The sequence below is a fragment of the Watersipora subatra genome, chromosome 1 (assembly GCF_963576615.1).
Source record: "Watersipora subatra chromosome 1, tzWatSuba1.1, whole genome shotgun sequence".
Taxonomy (NCBI): Eukaryota; Metazoa; Bryozoa; class Gymnolaemata; order Cheilostomatida; family Watersiporidae; genus Watersipora; species Watersipora subatra.
The window spans coordinates 53,190,325-53,212,464 of NC_088708.1; the positions used below are offsets into that span (position 1 = coordinate 53,190,325).

The 22,140-nt window shown below is 34.9% G+C and overlaps 1 protein-coding gene and 1 long non-coding RNA gene across 2 annotated transcripts; one reads left to right on the top strand and one right to left on the bottom strand.

Annotated features, from left to right (window-relative positions):
* Window positions 1-2,705: 2,705 nt before the first annotated feature.
* Window positions 2,706-10,168, bottom strand: LOC137409253 (DNA repair protein RAD51 homolog 3-like). Its single transcript, XM_068095550.1, has 7 exons — window positions 10,051-10,168; window positions 9,720-9,951; window positions 9,119-9,285; window positions 7,739-7,878; window positions 7,112-7,243; window positions 4,969-5,157; window positions 2,706-3,117 (listed from the first exon to the last, which is right to left on the bottom strand). The coding sequence occupies exons 1-7, from the start codon at window positions 10,166-10,168 to the stop codon at window positions 3,031-3,033; spliced, it is 1,065 nt and encodes a 354-aa protein (XP_067951651.1). The 3' UTR covers window positions 2,706-3,030.
* Window positions 10,169-16,631: 6,463 nt separating this feature from the next.
* Window positions 16,632-21,426, top strand: LOC137393078 (uncharacterized). The gene is made up of 3 exons (XR_010978272.1): window positions 16,632-16,696; window positions 17,686-17,795; window positions 21,326-21,426. It is a non-coding gene; the product is annotated as an uncharacterized lncRNA (long non-coding RNA).
* Window positions 21,427-22,140: the final 714 nt, after the last annotated feature.

Consider the following 22,140-nt stretch of genomic DNA (forward strand, 5'->3'; position numbering starts at 1 on the left):
ACACTATATTTACAGACTTGCAGTAATATAGTACACTGTTTTTGGTGTTTTATATACTTCATTCTTCATCTCTCTTAGCTTGTCTTTTCTCCTCAGTCTTTTCAGTCAATTCTTTTCAACATATTCTTGTTGCTCTTTTTGTAGTTTTGGGTAACTTTTACCTTTTTCAATTTAGGCTTGATAAAGGCCTATTTGAAATGGTATGTTAGTTGCACCAGTAGGGTATTATACCAGGTAGCCTACATAGCTATCATAGTACGTACTTCATTCCTAAACTGATTTAAGTAAAAAACTATTGTTTAGTTGTGGTATAGAAATGAAAAGCATCCGTTTTTAAATTAAAAAAGGTTTAATTCAAATGAAATTGTATCAATAAACAGTTGTTGCAATCAATAAATTATCTATATTTATTGCATAATACTTGAATTTTATTCTTTTATCAATTCCATTAACAAAAATTTGGGAACTTTTCTTGTGACTTGTTGAATTCTTGACAACTAACATTTGAAAAACTAATAATAAATATTTTATAGGATATGAATAAGAAATATTTACTAGTAGCAGTTGTAATTTGAGCCTAAGAGGTGATATTTTAATGTGGTATTGTAGTGTTTATATTAGTTATTAATAATATAGCTATTATCAATATTGTTATATCATATTTACAAATAAAGTAATAAGTATCACTAAGATAATAAATAATAATAAATGTCAATGGTAAATTAAAACTAACTAAACACAGAATATAACATAACACATATAGTAAAAATAAATATAAAATACTTGTTAGATATTATGTTTAAAAAATACTACTTGATTTCAAGTAAAGATAACAAATATAATTTACAAACTATATAATTTGATATTAATATAGTAAAACTTAAATTAATTAGTTTTTTCTAATGCTTGCTTTGCTATATCATTTTTTTCCAACAAAATAACAAGAATATCTCAAGAGCACATTAGCTTATTTTTTAGTGTAAGGTAAGCGCGGAGTAAACAGCATATTATATAAAAACTTCATTTTTAAAGAACATTTACTATCAGTCTTGGCATTTATGCAAATCACTCATACAAATGCAGTTAGTTACGCACTAAAGAGTTGTGACTGACGATTATCGCTATTCATTCAATCCTTCATCAACATTACTATATTTAAAAAAGGGTAAAGCCAGTCCATGTTACTGAAACCAATAGGGAGCGACTTGCATTGATAATTGCAACTTTCTGTATACTCTATTTTGCCAATGAAGTATATAATAATACACCTCTTCATTGTTGGTGTTGGAGACCTGAATAATTTTAAATTAGCACTGCTGGCATGATAACCGTAGTTGAATAATAGTGTCATGTTCACCACGTAAGTTTTTTGGCAAAGCTGGTGTTTCAAGACCAATTATTGTTTTAAAAATTTGCTAGATGTGTCAAATTTTGTATTTTACTGAAGTTTTGGGTGGAGTAGAGAGGTAATTATAATAATTTTTACAAGTGGGCCTATTACCATCACAGCAAATAGTAATAGGCTGTGATGGTAATTCTGGATGTACCGCCATTGTCACCTGAACTACCAATAAACATTTATTTTAGTTTCATGTTTATGTTAACATTTATTATATTGTACAGGTGATGATAAAATAAAATGTGGAGATTATGAAAATAAAGAACTTTTGCAAAATTTCATGTTAAAGTATATTTTTAGTGAAGTTTTAATAGGAAGTTCCAAAATCTGTTGCTTTTCATTAAAAATCTTATCCAATATCAATTGCTATCCTTTGTGCTCACTACCGATTGGTCAATCCATAATATTGTAATATTTGTCATCAAGGTGTCAACACCAGCGTTGTCTGTAAGATATGGCGCCTTATAGTGCCTCGCGCTGCGTGTTCACAGCTCGAGTTGCGAACACGCAACGTGAGGCACTATAAGGCGCCATAGTAAGCTGTACAAAAGTAAACACAAGCGGGCGCGGTTGACTGGAAGAAGTACAAAAGTAAAGAAAGAATGATATCAATCCAAACAAAATCATACCTTGTCAAAGAAATCATCTGAATAAGTTCTAACGATGTCTGCCACAGCTTCACCTCAAGCAGAGACGTACACTTATACATGTATCCTCTAACTGTACATATACCCCAAAATCCTAACCAGTTGTTAACACAGTATGCAGAACTTGGTGTGGCGTGTCATCACCGCCCGTCGTTGGGGTCACAAACACTGCCTATGTAACTACTGTAGCCAAGTACTATAATCAAATAACTACCCATAAAACCTTTATATAAAATCCCGCTTTTATAGGCCAAACCTTGTATTGCTCCGAAATGGTTGTTTCGTAAGCTTTCTTCGTTTATGATGCATTTTTCTTTATATAGGACTAATTTTTCTATTTTTTTACATGTATATATGGCCTAGTCAAATGCATTTTTGATTAGCTTTTATCCAACAGCTGATTTTTATTCTACTTGACCAGTTGGAAATTGAGGGGACACTTTCACATATCGTTACCATAAAAAGAGCCGTATATGTCCGTCTGTCCGAAGCCACATTGAGAGCTTTAGGAAAAATGATTCCCTCAGAAATTGAACTCATCATTTTGCAGCCACGCCTGCTACCATCTGCGCCACTCAAACACCTTACTACATGTAAGAATAACTGTGCGCATAGTTATTACCCATAACGATCTCTCATGGCGCACAGGACGGCTAGTGTACAGGTCCACGATAATATTTAGAACAAACTAAGACAGACAGAACAGCAATAAAAAAATAACATTTGAACAAAGCATTGGCTAAGAATATAAACATCTGAAGAAATGACCTGAATACCATATAAGGGCGTTAATGTGCAAATGACTTGACGTACATTGAAGATACTGCCACAACATTGTAGGAATGAACGAGTCACCAGCAAGTAGGTGCTTAGCTTAGAAAAGTAATTTCAATGAATATTAAACAGAAACTGGGTACAAGAAAACATAAAAAAGATTAACAGTAAATCTAGGCACAGGTTGAGCAAAAGTTAATATCTCATGTACTAGGCTATTCTTTGCCATTTACGGGGCATTTCCTCCTCTGCCTCATCAGCTTCTGCAGGAGCATCTACATCCCTGATACCTTCGACCTGTAATAAATAGGCATCTTGGATCAATGTCATGCAAAAGTTTTCTCATTATGCTCAGACGAGAGGGCTAGAGCTTGATTTAGTCTCACACAGTGAAAGAAATATGTCATGAGGACTACTGCAGTGAGATGGTAAGGAATACTGATGAAGGGAAGACATTGCAGTAGAGTCAACATTCTAATAAAACTACATGTAGTTTAAGGCTGGTTCATACTATATCACCGTATGTCAGCGTTTTCCTTTCGGCGTTCATCGTAGACTATGTGAACCAGGGACCAATAGCACTGATGAAGCAACGCGAATACATCGGGAAAGCTTGCAGCTATCAAACATTCCCGATATTTTGCCGAGCATTGACGACAGCCTGTATAATGTAAACCATTTTAGCGATAGTAATCGCCGATAGTCGTCGAGGATAGCGTGATTTATTTATTTCTGTTCATGATAGTTGCTGCGGACCTAGTATTTGATTCAAGCACACGAAAACAAAAAGGTTTCTTTGCGAAAAATTCAAACACTACGTCACGGAGTATTCGCCGATGCAAACGCGGATGGGTTTGCGATAATTAACATCAAACCCATCGATGCTAACGATGTTAGTTTGCGCATTGTTATCATCGACGATCACCGAAGTATTGTGGCATCAACGCCGAGGTACGACGATATAGTGTGAACCAGTCTTTAATATAAGATGATGAGCATACCCTTGTATATATGCACTTACTGCACCTATTGTTCTTATTTACAGAGATTTTATAACATAGTTGTTGTATCACTACTTAACAAATACACTTAGTTAAACTTACTGCATTAGCAATACCTACACCTTGTGAGCATCAACTATGAATTCTTTTTGGAAGAAAGTTGCAGATGTTTCTCAACTCACACACGAGAAAAATGTTTCAATACTTGTTCTAATGATACTAGATAGTAAATAATGGTATATACTTGTTATGAGGTGCAGTCTTTAATAGTATGGTTATCAATGTAGACAACTAGATGCAGAGAAAAGTAATAACAGAAGTACTATATAAATATACAAAACAAAAACTGCTACGAATTAACTATCTAATTTGTAGTTTCAGGCTTTTGCTCAAAATATAAATTTTCAGTTGTATTTGAGAAGTAATCGAAAATCGTTCAAGTGAATTTTTACAGAGTCTGTCTTCAGCAAAACAAAGGCATTCACATAAAGCACCCTAACATCCTTTTGGTCATCATAGATTCTGGGAGAAGCTGAGGCTACTACCGTACTTTTCATATTAGCCGCTAATTTTTTTCGATGTTTTGAGCCATGTGTGACTTATTTAGAAGCTGCGCCCACTCTGTGGTTTTTTCTTTCCCCGCTAGGGCGCAATAACTGGAATCTCCAGTTAGTGCGCCTCTAGCGGTGAAAGAAAAAATGAAACAATGCTTAACGGTACTGTTCCGTTAGGCACTGGGTTAAAAAGCATCGGTTAATACGGCAATCCGTAATGCGTCATCCGGCGTCGGTTAATCCATATTAACCAGCAAAGTTGCTGCCATGTTAAAAAGCACCGTCATGAGTTCTGCGGCCTATACAAAAGGTGTGACCTATGTATTGTTTTATTATCTTTTTTTTAAATAAAGCAGATGCGGCTTATATAGGAGTGCGGTTAATAGTCTGAAAAGTACGGTATTTATTGTTCAAATGTAAATACATATCAATATCAGTAAATAATCAAATCTTAACTTAATCAAAACTTAACAGCAGGGAAAAACTAACTATTAAGTCCCCTTGACCCTCAAGAAGTCCTATAAGTGCATGCACCTTGCTAACACAACTTGGTTATAAAACAAACATTGAAGGGGGACAAAGTCATCACTTACTGTTACGCAGTATGGGACAGTATCCTCTTTTCTATTGGGTGATTTAAATAAGTTTGCATATCTGACGCCATTCTTCCACAAGAGCAACATTCTGTTGGTAGACACATGACTCCAACTTTCTCCGAGAGCAGGTACTACCTTGCTGTCAGCTGCATTCACTTTTGTTGTCATTTGGTTGACCAGTACCACCTGTTGATAAAGTGTATCACTTACATTTCAGATATTAACCTGCACATTACCACACAGACAGCCACATGAGCAGTTCCTCCAAAAACACACTGATTAGATTAATACCTGGAACATACAGTAAATTATTACTAACGAATTTTTGAACAAACCTCAGGTTAAAATGGTACGTTGGCATAGTGTAGAGGAGATTGGGCGCATTGGGATTTTATTGGGGTTTAACGAGAGACCAGTCTTTGCAGTGAACTTTAGTAGAACTGCTAGAACTTAAAAATAAAATAAGTTAAAAATAAAATCAATAGGAACAAATAAAATGACACAAAAATACAAATAAAACTGACTGAGCGCACAAATAACAACATGTTTAGTTGCTGTTGCCTAAGTTCTTAAGTTCTACTAAAGCTTACCGCAGAGCCTGCTCTCTGGTTAAACGTTTGTATCTTATTTTTCTCTACATAAATTTTTGGGCTAAATCCGTTATGATCACCAATGGAGCGACTGACATAACATCGCAGCCAAGCCGCATAGACAGAATAGAACAACTCCCTTTCAGTGCAGTTGATGCATCAGGTGCAGTGCGTATTGTGACAAGCTGTTGTTTGCTCGCTCCGCTCGCCCAGGGACAACTCCGCAAAAACAACAGTTTGTCAAGACAGGCTAACAGCGCGCCACTAGAGCTTGCAATTTTGGTATTTCAACAAAACTTTACATCGCAACCTTTTGCTAATAAAATCTTTTTTGTAATACTACATGAAGCTGCTCTAGGCGAGCCTTGAACCTACAGCCTCTGCATTTCATGCTATTTATAAGAACAGTGCGCTAACCGATCTATCCAACCACTGGATCCACCTATCGATCCAACCACTGGAGCATGCAGTTTTGGTATTTTGACAATATTTACATCACAAATTTCTACTAATGATGTGTTTTCATAATCCTATAAAAAGCTGCTCCAGGTGAGGCTCAAACTCACAGCTTCTGCATCTCATACTGTTTATAAGTACAGCACGCTAACCGATTGCACCATTGGAGCTTCCATGCAACAAATTGCAAACACATATTCACAAAGCACATTTATTGCAGTAAAAACTACATTCTCATATTATATTTGACTCAGAACACAGTCACATCTCAACATAGAAAGCTGACTCATGATGAGAGCTACTGTATATATGAAAACTATCCGATGTTGTGAAACAAATATTCCTATGAGACTGCACTGTACTTACTTTAATTCATTGTACAGCCAAAATACCTATGATAATAAAACACTCTACATAATCACATTCATAACATTAAAATGAATGTATTATATGAAATTTGTGAAAAGTTAAATTACAAAAATAACTATAATAAACGAATAAATTAATAAAGGAATAGTCAATAAAATAGAGGTGTCCATTGTTACTTTGAATTAAAGACCCCTGAAAACAAAGATAGTTTTGGTTTCAAAAGAAGAAATGGTGATAAAAATAAGTGGTGTAAATTAAAATCTTTTCTTTTGTATTATATTCCCACACTTTAATCTTACTCGAGCATAAGCTTTTTCTTACAAAACTGTTTCAAGAAATTTCGAACATCGAGTATTGAAAACTCCTTGAGGTCCAGAACCAGACATTACCTCAAATTTCACAAACGTTAGAAAATTTATGTATAGCGGACTATAAGTCGAGGTTTGACGGCGAAAGCTTTTGTTATATATAAAAATATAGCTACTTACATAAATTAAAATCCTTTTCAAGTAGGTTTTGCTAAATTTCACACGCTTTCAAAATAGCAACGCTGAGTTTCCCAGGTTTATAGAACAAAAACTTGTACAGAATCATACATACAGTGGATGGCTATTGGGGTAAACATTATTAAGCTAGTGACAGTGTAAATTTCAGGTATTCAAGATAATGGAAAAGTTTGAAAAAGAAGCCACAGGCACACTGCTATTCGAAAAATGGTAACTTACAGCCAGCTGTTCACTGACAGCAATCCTTATTAACTGCTGAGCAAGGTTGCCCATCACACGCGTTCGTGTCGTCATGTCATCCCAGTCATGCCGGAAATGGAATGCGAAACTGTCAACAACTATGACCTTCACCTATGCAAAAATGACAAATACTAAATCAACTGATAGCCAGACAGACCGCTTTATGTCACTGAAGGAGGTTTTACAAATATAAACTTGATTACAATAAAACTAATAAAAACATCATGGTATAAAGTTACATAGTATTAACCAAAATCACTTGATTATGTGAAATTGATCAGTAAAGTCACATTTATTTTTTAATCTGCTAACAAATGACAAAAGTAGTGTGAAAACAGGACTCACAGGTGAGATAAGACGACTCTCGAAAAAAATGTTAGAAAGTATTCACCTTGGACAAACAAAAAACTTAAAAAACTTATTCATTCTACTACTAAATCTTTTTATAACAAATAAAGGTTTTTAATTTTAATTTGCAAAAAAATTCTGCTTTTATAAGTGATGTTATGATATACAACCATTATTTCTTGAAATTCAGTGAACAATCAAATAAGACGAGGCGGTTTCTAGTCTAGAATCAATTCTTACATTACAGTTTGCCCTTACATTGGAGTTACATTTGTTGAGAATGAATTGTGGGAGCTGGTTTATGAGGGCGAGCAACTCGACACAGGAAGTACATCTGAAGTAGTGTATAGACTTCATGATTCTTTCCACAGTGTAACTTTTTGCCTCTTCAGCCATATCTAAATTTAGCAATGGTAGATGTCCACTGGGAGGCAGCCCACAATATCAACTGATTAGCACAGCCATACAAAATGATGCATTATCTCAAGTACAAATTCTACCTCTCTTCTGTAAGTGCTGTAGAACAAAAAGCATTCAAACCATGAAATGTTGAATTTCTCTTTGAAAAACTTGTGAGATTTGTGGAAAATGTGAAAGCTCACTGCCAAAGTAGCCTACAAATTTAAAACTGGTAGCCGGAAAAACTCCAACGAAAAAACGCAAGGACGTGTTGAACCACAAAACTGTCACGACAATTCTTGCATGTAGGCCCCCTACAGTCAATAATTTGTTGGCTTACAAGCGCTAAGCCATCAGAAAAGGCGAGGTACAGGAACCATGAAAACATTGAAACTAACGTTTTAACAATGAAAATAAAAACTTGTTTCACTAATAGATAACTTTATTAGACAAAAATCACTAAAATTTCTCTTGAGTAAGTTATATTAATTTGTTCAAGGTATAAAATTTAAAAGTAATGAAGTTTGTCTTCTCTTATTGAATTGTTGAGCATCTGTGGATGTTAAAGATTATGCAGTTATGTGATAGCTTTATGTGGGGCCATACATTCTATTCCAACTGAATTATCCAGGTTACTTCAAGCGTCTACTGACGATCACCTTGGATGATGCGAAATTTGACAAAGTGATTTCCAATGTATGATGCTTGAAGTTTTTCAAAATATTGCAGTTTCGTAAGAGATAATGAAGAAACTAGTCGAAATCAAACACAAAGCATAAAAAAAGTTAGTTGCAAATCTATTTTTAAAATCTTTAAGTTTTAAGATCTTAAGTCTTTAAAAGTTACTTTAAAATTTTTTAAGTTTCTCAATCGCTTATAACTTGTGCATTGTCATACCTCTCCTTCCAGTTTCGTGTCTCTAAGATAAAATAGCAATAACCTTTTGTTTACTAATTCTAACTTTAGTTTTGTATATATAATTTGGTATTTAAATTTATTTTTTATTGTTTCATACAATGTATGTGTTTTAACCATTTATATAATGACCTGCAGTATTTATTAATGAATTATTGTAGGCTTTCGGCTGTGGAACAAATTAAACAAACTCCAATGTATTCTTATGGAAGCAGCCGCTTAAACATAGAACAGTTTCAACACACAAAGCAGATATTTAATTGTATCTACATTGTACGTAGATGTCTGACTGTATTCATGATTGAACAGTAATATCATACGTACCAGGATCCTGTAGACCAGAGGCCACTGACTGACAGTGCCTTATCGTTGCCTTGCTTATTTGTGCCACCCTCTCAGCAACAAAACTACCTTCTGTGTCAATATAGATTGCCTGACCTTGAACACCTCCAAATGACTCTGGGATTGTCGCATCTACGCACAGCTGCAAGCTGTTGAAATATGCAAAAAACTTTTCACGAATCTGGTTACAATGTTATTTTTATCCTTGTGACTTATGGTCATGTTTGATACTGCAGAATGACTAGAAGCACGCACATAAACATACTATCTTGACACACTAAGGAGATGAAAAAACGTAGCACAGGAAATCTTATCCTGCACAGATGTGAGCTCATCATGGAAAAATGAAAAATTGATGATCAACCATGTGCAGAAACTCCTTAAAATGAGTCACATTTTATATAGTTTTATCGCTCAACATTTTAAAATATAACTGGTCAAGTGTACAGAAAAAAGGAGATGGATATGTCATAGTTTAGCCAGTTGAAATAGAAATTATCTAGTGAAACATATCTGGATTGTTGATATGGCTCTCCAATGTTACGGCTTAATTAAGATAGAGACGATGTACACTATACTATACCTCATCTGAGTTTTGCCAACTCCGGGTACTCCACACAACTCCGTTATCTTTGACAAGGGTATGCCATCCCCAAGCATGTTATCAATCTTTTGAGAGAATGTGACAATGCCGAGAGTTGCCTGCTCTTGCTGAGCTATAGAGTGTGCTGTACAGCTCATAATAGCACTAGCTTCATCTTCCTTCCTTACCAGTTGCAAAACCTGTAAAGCCTCCTCTTTTGTGATTGATGCATCTAAAGTAAACGGTCATAAAATACAATACTTGAATTAGAAATGGATGCATTAAATAATAATACAATCAAATTGGTGTGATATCTCTTTGAGTAATAAACCTTTTGAGAGGGATAGTGGTGAAGATTTAGCAAAACAGGCTTCTGTGCTGTATCCTGCTTTTATAAGCTTGTGCTTGAGGGTAACAGAAATTGGATACGTACAGGTTTCACGAGACATCCAGCCCAATTAGATCTGTCAAGAAAGTTTCCCGGATAAAACAATCAATAATAGCCAATAGGAAAACGCAGCAAGCAAGTATTCGTGTAACAAAAAAACAGACGCAAACTAGTATATATGGAATGAGAATCAAACACATGCAAGGTGAGTATTTGCGTTATTGCAATATTTACCGATGGGGGAAATGTTGTGGGTTTGAACTCCTATTATATTGCAATATGAACTGGGCAAATATGCGGCAGGAAAAAGTTAAACTTATGTGGTAATATACCCAGCGAAATATGGCAGATTTAGTCTTGCATAAATAACTTGTATTACTTCAAGAAGTAAACATAAATGAATGATGGATCAAAAATCTCAATTTAAGAGGATTATGTTGAAGCCTTTGTTGCAATAGTAGACTATTCGTTTAGTGTGTTCCACAAAGTTCTATCGCAAAAGCAACATTGCACAATTTTTGGCTTATTCTGTGTGTGACATCCCCTTGAGGATCAAGTAAGATGGCTGCTTAGCTTACTGCAAGGAGGGTGAGTATGTTTTAAGAGCCATTGTTGCACAAACAGTCGCTCTATGATATTGGCTAGACATGTCTTAGTCCAGTGGTAAGGAAACCTCGATGACTGGAGACATGTCTAGTTGCTGTGAGCAATGTTGGGTGTCATTTTTGTCACCACCAGTGGCCTTTATTGGGAATTGAACTCCAACCTGCTGCTTGCAGGTCAGACGTTATAGACCACGGCTGTTTATTACGCCTTTGTTGAAAGTGTAATAAAGTCATTAAAATGAATGAAGAATGAGAACACTTGCCAGTATTAAAATGTCGATAATCTTTGAGAAAAAAGTATTACCCTTACAACTGTAGGTAAACTTGACATTATGGCACAATTTTATATGTTGACTTGCACGTCATTGTCTGCAAATGCTCTATTTGTTAGATCTACTTTTTAGTTTTTGTTTCAAAAGAAACTGGCTGCACGATGATAGAAAGTTGGTGCATTTTTTATAAGTTGGTGTTTTTTTAAAGGCTCTAAGACTACGAATGTTAAAAACACGGAGTTTATCACAGCATTATGATTGCGTTGAAAAATGGCACATTTTGCTTAACCTTTGTCTTAGCATAAAACCAATATAATTAAGCTGCTGTGCCACTATTGACGTTCTATCGGCATGAATATCCGAGGAACAAAGAAAATTGCTATTAGGTCAAATAAAAAATTTTCCCAAAAGAACCTCCAGTAGAGGTAAAAAAATAGCGGAACTCTATTTGAAAGAACAAGCTAGCTACTCAATCTCGGCACTGGCTTCCCTCACCGTACGAAGAAAAAAATAATATCTTAGCTAGTCGGTATTAATGTAGATTGGCTATACATATATATGTTGCCTTATTACTAACTAAATAATAGCCGGATAAACATGAAACAACATTTTTAAGCACGATGACTTTCAAACCGCTCGCATCATGAAACGTAAACCACAAACGTACAAACGGAAGCGTTTTAATATTTGGCGCGCTTTCTAGTCAATGTCAAGTACGTATTTTATTTTTAGATCCAAATATTAAACAACTGTTATAACTTTTAACTATTAATTTATATTAAATTTAAATTTTTTTATAAATTTTTAAATGTGTAAGAATTTTTTATTTTATAGTATTGGTATTGTCGCGTTACATCAACTTTTAACGCATTGGCAACGACTATACAAGTTGCCCAGATTGAACTATACCGTTCTTACTACGCCTAACAAGCGTGCATTCAAAAACAAGCCTGTTGTAATAAGATTCAAGCTATTTTGCTGTTGCGTAAAATTGGTATGTCAATATGCTGAATTATTTATTTTAAAATATGTAACTTGTTGTGATGGTTTACATGCACTGAATAGAACCTTTGCTGAACTCCCAAAAAGTTTATATATGTTTTGCTTAAATTTTTTGCAAACGTTTCACAGTAGTGCGTACATGGATAAATTTCGTACAAACAGGTTATGCGTACTTTTTATTCTTGCATTTGTGATACACCCAGTTTCGGTATTGAGAGAATTATAATATCTAGCAGTGTTATGAGTGGATGTAGAGAAATTATGTTATGCATAACTAATTTGAATCCACGCACAACATCAGTGTTGAAATTTTTTGTCATATTATTCTATTTTGACTATGTTTAGTGTATGTACTTTTGCTTAGCTTGTGGAAACTAATTTGATTATTGCTGGTTCAGGTACAAGTAAAGGTGTAAAGCTGTTGTAAGCATTACTGGTATTTACCAGCAAAAGTTAATTCTTTATTTTATAAGTCCAACAATTAAAATATACAACTAACAAAATTCTAAACAATAATATTAATGACAAGAGGTTAAAATAGCTAATAAAAGTTACACCCTCACTCGAACGATCGTCCATGTTTGCTTGCTCGGTCCATACGGTTGCGAGTTTTGATATTCAGATGAGAGTCATGGCAGTCCTTATATGTAGAGGCTCAGTAGTTGAGATAGGGAAGTAGAAGAAGATCAGCTGATGATGACAAACGAGGTTCCATAAGTAGGGAAAGGGTGGAAGCTTCAGAGGCAGAAGGAAGAAAGAGGGACGCTCCCGAGGCAGAGGAAGCCTCAGCAGGTCCTTGAGGAGGAGAGAGAGGTAGATCAACCGGCAGATAAAGATGCTGAGTCATTGGAGCTGTTCTCTTCTATACATGTCTGGCATGTGGGATGGCTAGCCTTTGAGTGTAGGTTGAGAGTTAATGAAATGCTTTATGTCAGGGTGTGAAGATATCTTGTTTGTGCAAGTCTTCAGCTAGTGCACGTGATGTCGGCATGTAGGGTGGAGCTCGTGACTTACTCTTGGTATCTAGGTCATGTTTGAAAGGAGTGGCAGATCTGTATGTGACTCATTTGGTTCGTCTCTAATGTTTCTCTGGTGGTTTCTTGGGGATGGTGGTTGGTAGGTTTAATTTCTTCGACTTCCACTTGGCATGTTCTCCATCAGGCGTTGACACACTTTCTATGATTGATCCCTCCAGTTTTCAAATTTCTAATTTGCTTCTGACATTTTCTATATATTGGATCTTTTGATGTCTTTGGGCGTCTTGCTGCTTGTATGTATTATATGTTTATCCTGTGGCCTGGCTGCATTCCCTATTGGTATGTTGTTTTCACAGTATTCCCATACAACAGCAGGACAACATGTTGCTTATTAAAAACAAAGTTCAATTCGAGCTTCTTATGCGCAGCAACCACAAATGGACAACAGCAACATTTACTACCTAACCTGTGTGATTACCTATCCTTGAAGAGATCGTTTAGTTTACAGAGCGTACGATCAGTTAAGAACTTAATCTCACAAATAATTTGTGTCATTGTTTATATCTGTTTGGTGGCTTTCAGATAACAGGACTAAAAATATTGCTCTATGACAATTTTTTTCTTTTAATATATTTTTTTACACATTGTGTAAATTTTAATATCTGTGTAACATTGTTAATTCTCAGACGTGTACATGAATGTAGTTGTCTCTTTTTCTTAAATAGTTCTTTGAGCTTTTGTTGTATAACATAATAAAGGTTTAGACATATTGGTTTAATCATCAGAGCCAGCATTTTCAATATGGTTTCATAGCCTAGCAGGGTTGTTGTTCGTTATGTTTAATGAAGCAAAATGAACGCTTAGCCTCAAAGTATAATGGTCTGTTCATTTTTTAATCGAAATAACACTGACAAGAGTCACTTATTTGGCTTTGGAAGCAGCCATAGATTAACATGAAATACATATGTGGAAAATTGTTTTTTTTTTAGATTTTGTATTGATCAGTCATTCTAGCCTAGGTTTAACAAATTTTATGTTAAAGCATTGGGAAGCTAAATGTAGACTAATCATTTCATATGAGCAACAAATAAAATGCCATTCAAGTATGTCATCTGTAGACTATAATTACATGTATGTAGAATAAGGACCTATCGAAAATGCATCATTCAAGTTAGCCATTGGTCCAGATTTTTATTATATAACTAATCACTTAAATTCATAGCCAAGCTAGAGATTCAGCTAAGTCATGCTGCCTTTTAGAGAATAGAATAGCTAATCTATATATAAATCTAAGTGTCTTTTAGTTTGTCTGTCATATGTCTAGTTATAGTGATAAAATATGCTTCACACGGAGTTCAACTCAAAAACACTAGTTGTGCAGACAGGGATGCTAACCACTACCCCAAACAATATGCCTTCCCACATTATGCAATAATTGAAAAGATATTATCGCGCTTGATAGAACGCTTGAAGATCATGATTGCGTGAGAGATCATGATGCGTAACGATTATAAGTACAATTATTCCAAGCTGTGCCTCCCTAGGTGGTTGCGAGGCTTAATGGTAGTGCGCTTGACTTCACGCCCATGCATCCGCAGAATGTATGGGTTTGTTTCCTGTGAGGTGCAATCTTTTTTCTTAACGCCCAGGTGGAAGGACGGACACCGCTCTTATTATAGTAATGATTTAGACTAGTTTAACTTACTCAAATTCATTAGGTAAAGCAATGTATTGCACCAGAAATTGTCATGCCAAAAAGTCTCATTCTGGTTTTAGCTCGGGCTCGAGCTTTCAAAAATTTGAATTATGCATTGGCCAGACACACACAGAAATAGACAAACACTTTCGTTTAAAAGTTAAAATGATAAATGTTGTATATTTTGATTAAAAATAAATTTTCTGTGCAAAGTTTTTTATTACTCGTGCAACGCTGGGCATTCAGCTGATCATAAAATAAAAATTAACAGATAACTTATATTCTGTCTGATGCCAGCATATCAGTATATAGTAAGTGCACTAGTGCATAGTAGGTGTAACGTAGTAGGTCATAGACACAGCTTTCACTTAAATATAAATCTCAACGCAAATTAACTTATTTTAATTTGTTTTTTCCAGGTTGTCTCCCAATCAATCAATAAATAACAATTGAAATTATCAAGTTGCTGACGATCTCTTAAACTCTTATCAAAGAAGTTTGAGTGTAATTGTACCTGACATGCTGTCCTCAACCACTTATACAATATTTGCTTATGTTAATGTGTTTAAAAACTACATGCAGCTGCAACCTAGTTATGGCAGGGTTAATGGAAATAGTAACAAATTATTTGATAGTGAGTTCACCTTCTTTAAAAGAAGAAACCAAAGAGATACGTAGCTGTTGGGTTAACTAAGATGTACTGGTCTTAACTATAATTCCTTTTATTTTAGTAGTTATAATATGTATGAATATTCTACTTTAATGGTGTTATTGTATAATTAATTCTGTTGTACTGTATTTTGTCATAACTGTGGTTAACAAAACTAGAAAACACCTGTAATAGCGACCTTTCTGAATTTCCATTTCTTATGGCATCTAAAAAAACTATTTTTAAACTGCATGTGAGAGGCATTCGCAAGTAAACCCGCTTGTCCTTAACTAAAAACAAAAATAGTGATATATATATATACAACATATTAAAATATATATCTTGCAAAATGTATATATATATTTTTCAAGATACTTGCAAAATATTATTATAGTATATTTAGTATTATATATATAATAAAATAACACTAAATATAATTATAAATAATTAAACTGAATAATTATATATAATATAATAATACCAAATATAATAATATCTTGCGAATATCATGATATATAACATATATGCATATAGCCTAATATATATGTTATTGACAGATATCTATGAGTCAGGCTCGCTATGGATGCTCCTCCCACAGAAGGATTTAATGAAGAGTTTGATTTCTACAAACTCAATGAAGGACTTCATAAATCTGGGGATGAATCTAGCTATATTTCATCTGATTTTGGAGAGGACAGCGATGACGACAATCCCGAGGACAATGTGTTTAGTGATATTAAAAAGTCAGTGATATCTAAAGGTTCTGAAAAAGATTTGATCTATGGGGAAGGGTCCGTATCATCCCGCGATAGGACAGGTAATGACTCATCATCCGTTGGACCCGGTCACAACTCTCTCACTTTTGGATTCATCCCTAAAGGCTGCTACACACATCCAGTCAAAAGTGGAGCTCTTCTTGGGAGTGAGTCATAAAATATTCAACATTGTAATTTACAACACCATATTTGAAATGCAAAGTTCGATAGTTATCTGATAAGAAAAATGGTACTAATGCGTTATTCTACCACCTGACTGTCCAAAACCAATTAGCCTGTGTACATAAATGATGGTTTTGTTTTAGGAAAATCTCATGCCAAGTCTGGCGCCCAGAGTTTTAGTGATCAGAAAGTTGGTATTGTAACTGTTCATAACTTAAGTTCCTTGCAATCTAAAGTAAATACAACCCATTTGCAAAGTTTATTAACAAGTTGTAAGGCCACCATGAATATGTGACCTTGGTATGACTTTTCACCTCTAATTTATTATAATATAACTCCGTATCTTTCCATGTATTTCAGTTTGTCACAACCCAAGATATCGAAAGTTTCTTATGTTGGATGCTAAAGGTATAACCAGCTGGAAGTACGACTGCAGCACCGGACCACCAGGTAACACTTAGTACACGTGCTCAGATCTAAAGCTCTACATTTACCTTTTTCCTTTTTTTTGTAAAACTTATTACCACAGGCACCATCTGCTGTAGAAATGGTTCGTTTTTACTAAATGGGCTGAGTCAAAATCTCCTTCTCAGAGGGTTACAGAACGTTATATACCAATATAACCGACACTAATATATCCTTGCAATATACCACATGCAATATCGCATAATTGTGGTATAGCCAACAACTATAAAGTTCAGGAAAAGTTGGCTTGTGTTTAAATTACTGTAAGTCTCTTGTTGAGGCCTTGCAAGGATTATATAGGAGCTCGTTTCTCTAAAAGCAATATCATATTTGAAGCAAATGTAATTTAAAATCGATGTATCAAACAGAGTTGTTCACATGTAGTCGTTCTAAATACCAATCTAGCTTAGTTCATGCTATTTTTAAATAAAAGCTCAAACATAACTTTAGTCTAAAATTTAGATAAGTTAAATGTTCAGTTAGAAAACTAATCCTAGGTATTATCTAGTTACGGTAACCTTCCGTCTTCCTGGAATCCTAGGTAATTTCAGATTAATCCTACACGTATGTACTGTTTACAGGAATCCTAGATAATCTAGGATTATCTAGGATTCCTGTAAACAGTACATACATGCAGGATTAATCTGAAATTGATTCTTAGATCTTAGATAATCTAGGATTATCTAAGATCTAAGAATACAATGAGAATAGAAACAAGTTTTGCTCTGTACCCACAAAGGTTTTGTGGAATATTTTTAGATGCATGTTGTTTATCGAAACGATATTGTGTTATTAAACTGAAGTTAGTCGTAACACTGGTAGTTTACGCGTTTAACTTGCCAACTAACTTGACCCGACGGTAATTTATTTGTTACTCTTCCAGAAGATGAATGCTCAGAAGAAACGTATGTATGAAATAGAAAAACAAGATATTTTAATTTATGTTTATATATTTTATACATATTGTTTTATAGTGGTGAGGCAGCTGAACTACCCTTCATATCAGTACAGACTCTACTCCAACCTGATTTATGACAAGAAACACAACGTGTATTTCTGCATTGGCAAAGACTTCTCACTAAAGGTATACAGTGTATAATATTATGTGCACGAGTTCTAATCCAGCTTGATTCAATCTTTTTTCTCACCCTCCAGTCATGGCGACGAGTGGACAGAAACTTTTCTTATTATAGGAAAGATTGAAAAAAGCTGTGAATAAGCATTTAAAACATTTTGCTGTTTGAACTCTTACTGCATGATATAAAAAACAGCAGCAAGGTGTGAAGGGAAAGTTGAACGCTGCCACTTTACAAACAAGTAACACTTCAGTTGATACTAAAATAGTATTTTGTAACTTGGCTATTATTTGAGCTATGAATATCGAGTTATTTGTTAGTCACTGTAGCCCATATTTTTACTCACATGTTCATGTGACCTGTGAACAGCTGGTCGGGGTTCAGTTTTCTGAAAAAGTCACAGGTGTTGACTGGAACGTGTGATCTTAAATCGCTCTTTCTCTTCCTTTCTTTGCCAATTCAACAATGTAAATTAGTCTACTGATCCGCACACTGGGCTATTGTTCTGCTTAAAAAACTACAATAGCAAATCAAATAATTCTTAAATTTAGCGCATGACAGAAGAGAATCATATGTTGAATAAATACTTTTAGTTATTTGAGTAATTTCTAGTATCCAAGCTGGAGCACCTGTTGCCACTTGTGAAAGGTGGCAACAGCAAACTGAATTAAATTCAAGTATTTAAAATTTCAAAAAGGTTTAGTATGACTTACGCGTAGATAATGGACTTCAATTACTAGAAAAAGCCACTGGTGGTGATTGGAAGAGTATCTAACCTTAAATTACTCTCCCAAATCAAAAATGCAGATTTATCTGCACTCCAACAGACCATCAGCCTGATTGGAGTTTACGGAAAAATATGTTGCTTGTGATTTTTGATTCTTTTATTACTACTAGTACTACTACTAGTACACTGGCCATGAGAGATCATATGTAATAAGTATGTGCACAATTATTCTGATTCAATTGTCAAAAAGGTGGTCGAGTGCTGCAGGTGTTAACATGCTTGGCTGAGTATCCTAATATCTGGGTTTGATTCCGGTGTCGTTCAGTATTTTTCACTAACGCTCTCCCTAAGGTTCTCAGTATAATAAAGATTTATATAGACGTACGTTGGTCTTGTTGTTATTGTACTTATCTTTGTTTAAAGCTGGAAGAGTAACGTTTCAAGCGTAGAGTCAAATAGTGACTCAAGTTTTACACCGTATGAGGTGATTATATGTATTACCAGGAGTAGAACCAACCATTAACTGCTCTGTTAACAGTTGAGCAGTTAACTAACCAGGCTAGCTGAAAAAAAGTTGAATCAAGATTTTTGTATATTTGATGCTTTTTGAAAAATAGCTTATTACATGCGCGATTAGGATACTTGATATATGAATCAATAGCTAAAGACAGTGAACTTGTATTTAGCCTGCTGGTACCATGCAATGTTATAGGAAGGAGGCGCTGGCTTAGCCTTTCTAACCAGGTACCATGCAGCCTCCAGGAAAGTTTTATACCCATGCCTCTAGTTACTGAAATCAATACCATTCTTGTATTTTATAGTGGAGATTTATAGACTTATTTTAATTACAGTAAATTTTATTAGTAGTTTTATAATGTGAACTATTCAGTTACTGTGAGCAGGATTTTAAAACTAAAATGGTTTCTTAGATGTCAAATGATTACCGTAAATCAGTGATTCGTAACCTGGGTTCAATCAGGCCCTTGAGGTTTGCAAAGTCAGTCCTAGGTGTTTCACCAAGGTTGATACATAGTTGTGGTCTCTCAGATACTACAACACAAGTCACACTGACTTGCCAAGTCAAATCCTTACAAAAAGACTAGCGGAATGCTTGGCGTTGCACGAGTATTAGAGATCAGTGTATAAACGGTGGGAGGTAATGCGGCTGCCTGCCACTTGCCATTAGCCTGGCACATTGCCAATGGCTAATTTGAGTTAGCTTACTAATAATATCCGTGAGAGCAAGCATAAAATTATGTTGCGCTGTAACAGGGAGCGGTAGAGTATTTTCTCTCTCTCATAGTGACATATATCGCCCAATGCATCTATCAATCTTGCGTAACTTCATTGGTATGGTATTTGCCTAGCGAATGGGAGGCTCCGAGATCAAATCTTTTGCAATACAGATTTTCATTCCTAGATTTTAATAGCTACAGCTGGACAAACCGAACTACACACAGACTTTGAAATTTATATAGATATGTAATTTATTGCGAGTTCATGCATTGGATTGGTTGTGTTCTTTAAACACAATGATTTGAATGCACAGCTCACTTTGCACACCAGTAAAACATACCCCGATGTCTTGAATATGGAAACAATCATATTTTTAAATAAAGAAGGTTTCGGTGAAAGCGGACACAAAACTGGTAGGGTTCAGTTTGATCAACAAGAATAAAAACCTTTGACTTGACAAGCATCAAAAGAATTGATGTATTTAGTGTTAATATATTTCATCAGTTTGTGTTCAAATTGCATACCATTCAAGCATGCTACGGTTAAAATGACATGTTGTGCAGATGCAATACCTCATTTTTGCCTATAGTCATAGACCTGCTATGCCTGTTGTTTTACTCTTAGCTCTCTGCTTGTTTTACCTCTCTGTGCTACCCTTTCACTTTTTATATTTGTACTTTCTTCTTGACCTCTCACTGTACTTATGCTGCTTAGCAACTTGTAAACAAACTTGTTTTTGAGTAGTCGGCAATTTCAAGCTCACTGGTTCATCATTACACTTGGTAAACATTACAATGCCACATCCCTTATAGTTTTATGACTGCTGTAATTTACAGCTTTCATTAAAATGAATGATTCAAGATGGAGTCACGCATAACTGAATTTTATTTGTTTCTGAGTTTGTCTGATAAGCTTTCATGCACGCATTTCATAAATCTTGGCTTAGGTTGGTTACGCTGTTAGGCCGTGTTTGTTTATCATACAAATATGCATTTACTTCTGGCTCACTCCTGTTATGCCTTATCTAAATTACGTGATTGTTTTGAGTTCATTCACTTGCAGACTAATTTCATTATATCGATGTTTGGTGTTTGACATAAACAGATGTCATAATCTTTCTAAAAAATCAGCATGATTTTAAATTGCTTTCAATTCATCCAATCAAAGAGTTATTTTATTTGTGCCGCTCCAGTTGTTAAAGCTGCAGTTCCTTTGTACATATCAAAAGCGCTAGTAATGTGAAAACAATGCCAAGAAGTGAGTACAGATGATGAAGCTAAGTGTACTTTAAGCACTTTCATCCGTCTGCAAAACAAGATTACTATAAACCTCTTCGATCGGATATCAAACAGAAGGAGAAAAAAATCGTTAGATTTTTTCAGTATATTATTATTGTCATCTAGATGTCGTTGTTTCAACAACAAAAAATATCCTCCCTCATTTGCTGCATGTATACTGCCAGTCCCGCCCGTTCGATTTTTAGCATGTTTTTTATTCTTTAATAACAACAAGTGTAAAAATTGTTTTCGTATGTTATATCAAGTCCTCAGGCTAATCCTAGCCCCTCTTTTGCAGATTTTGAACCACCAGTTTCAGGAGACATACACTGTTGAAGCTAATCTCCACAATGTCATGTTTTTACTGTACAACCCCAAAAGGGAGGAGCTTATAACAGGTGGTGTGGGCGGATCTAAGGTAGGTTCAGCCCAAGGTTCTTCAAATCTGACAGAGTCACAACACAGAGTTTATCATGGATAGACATAACTACCAAGGTGTTTTACAAAAGAGTTTATCGAGTTATACTTTCTTGGTATGAATTTTTGCTGTAAAAAACTCATTTCATTGGTTATATTTACATATAAAACATACTGTATAAACATATACTGTATATATACACGTAAAAACATATATAAATATATATAAGTACATATAATGTATATTATCAATTAGTAGAGAACTAGCTGTGCTACCCGGTGTTGCCCGAGTATTAAAAATCAGCTTATAAACAATGGGAAGTAATGAGAGTTGCTTGCCGCTTGCTATTAGCAAGCGGCTATATTGGAAACTTTTAGTAAGCTAACTAATGACAATCACTTACTCAATCACACTGCGTAATATGCAAAGCCGTTGGGTATGTACTCTCATATAGCAACTTATATCAGCAAGCTAACAACTCATTCTTTGTGGCCTATTGGGTAGGGTGTTGGACTGGGAAATGATAAGGTCTGAGATCAAATCTTCTTTGGTATAGATTTTTTATTCCCAGATTTTAATAGCTGTAGCCGGAATGACACACAGATCCATACACATACTTTGAGAAATATAGTGATTAGATAGTGTACCTATCTTTTGTCAGCTCCTGTAAGTTTCTTCTGACGAAACTGAAAAAA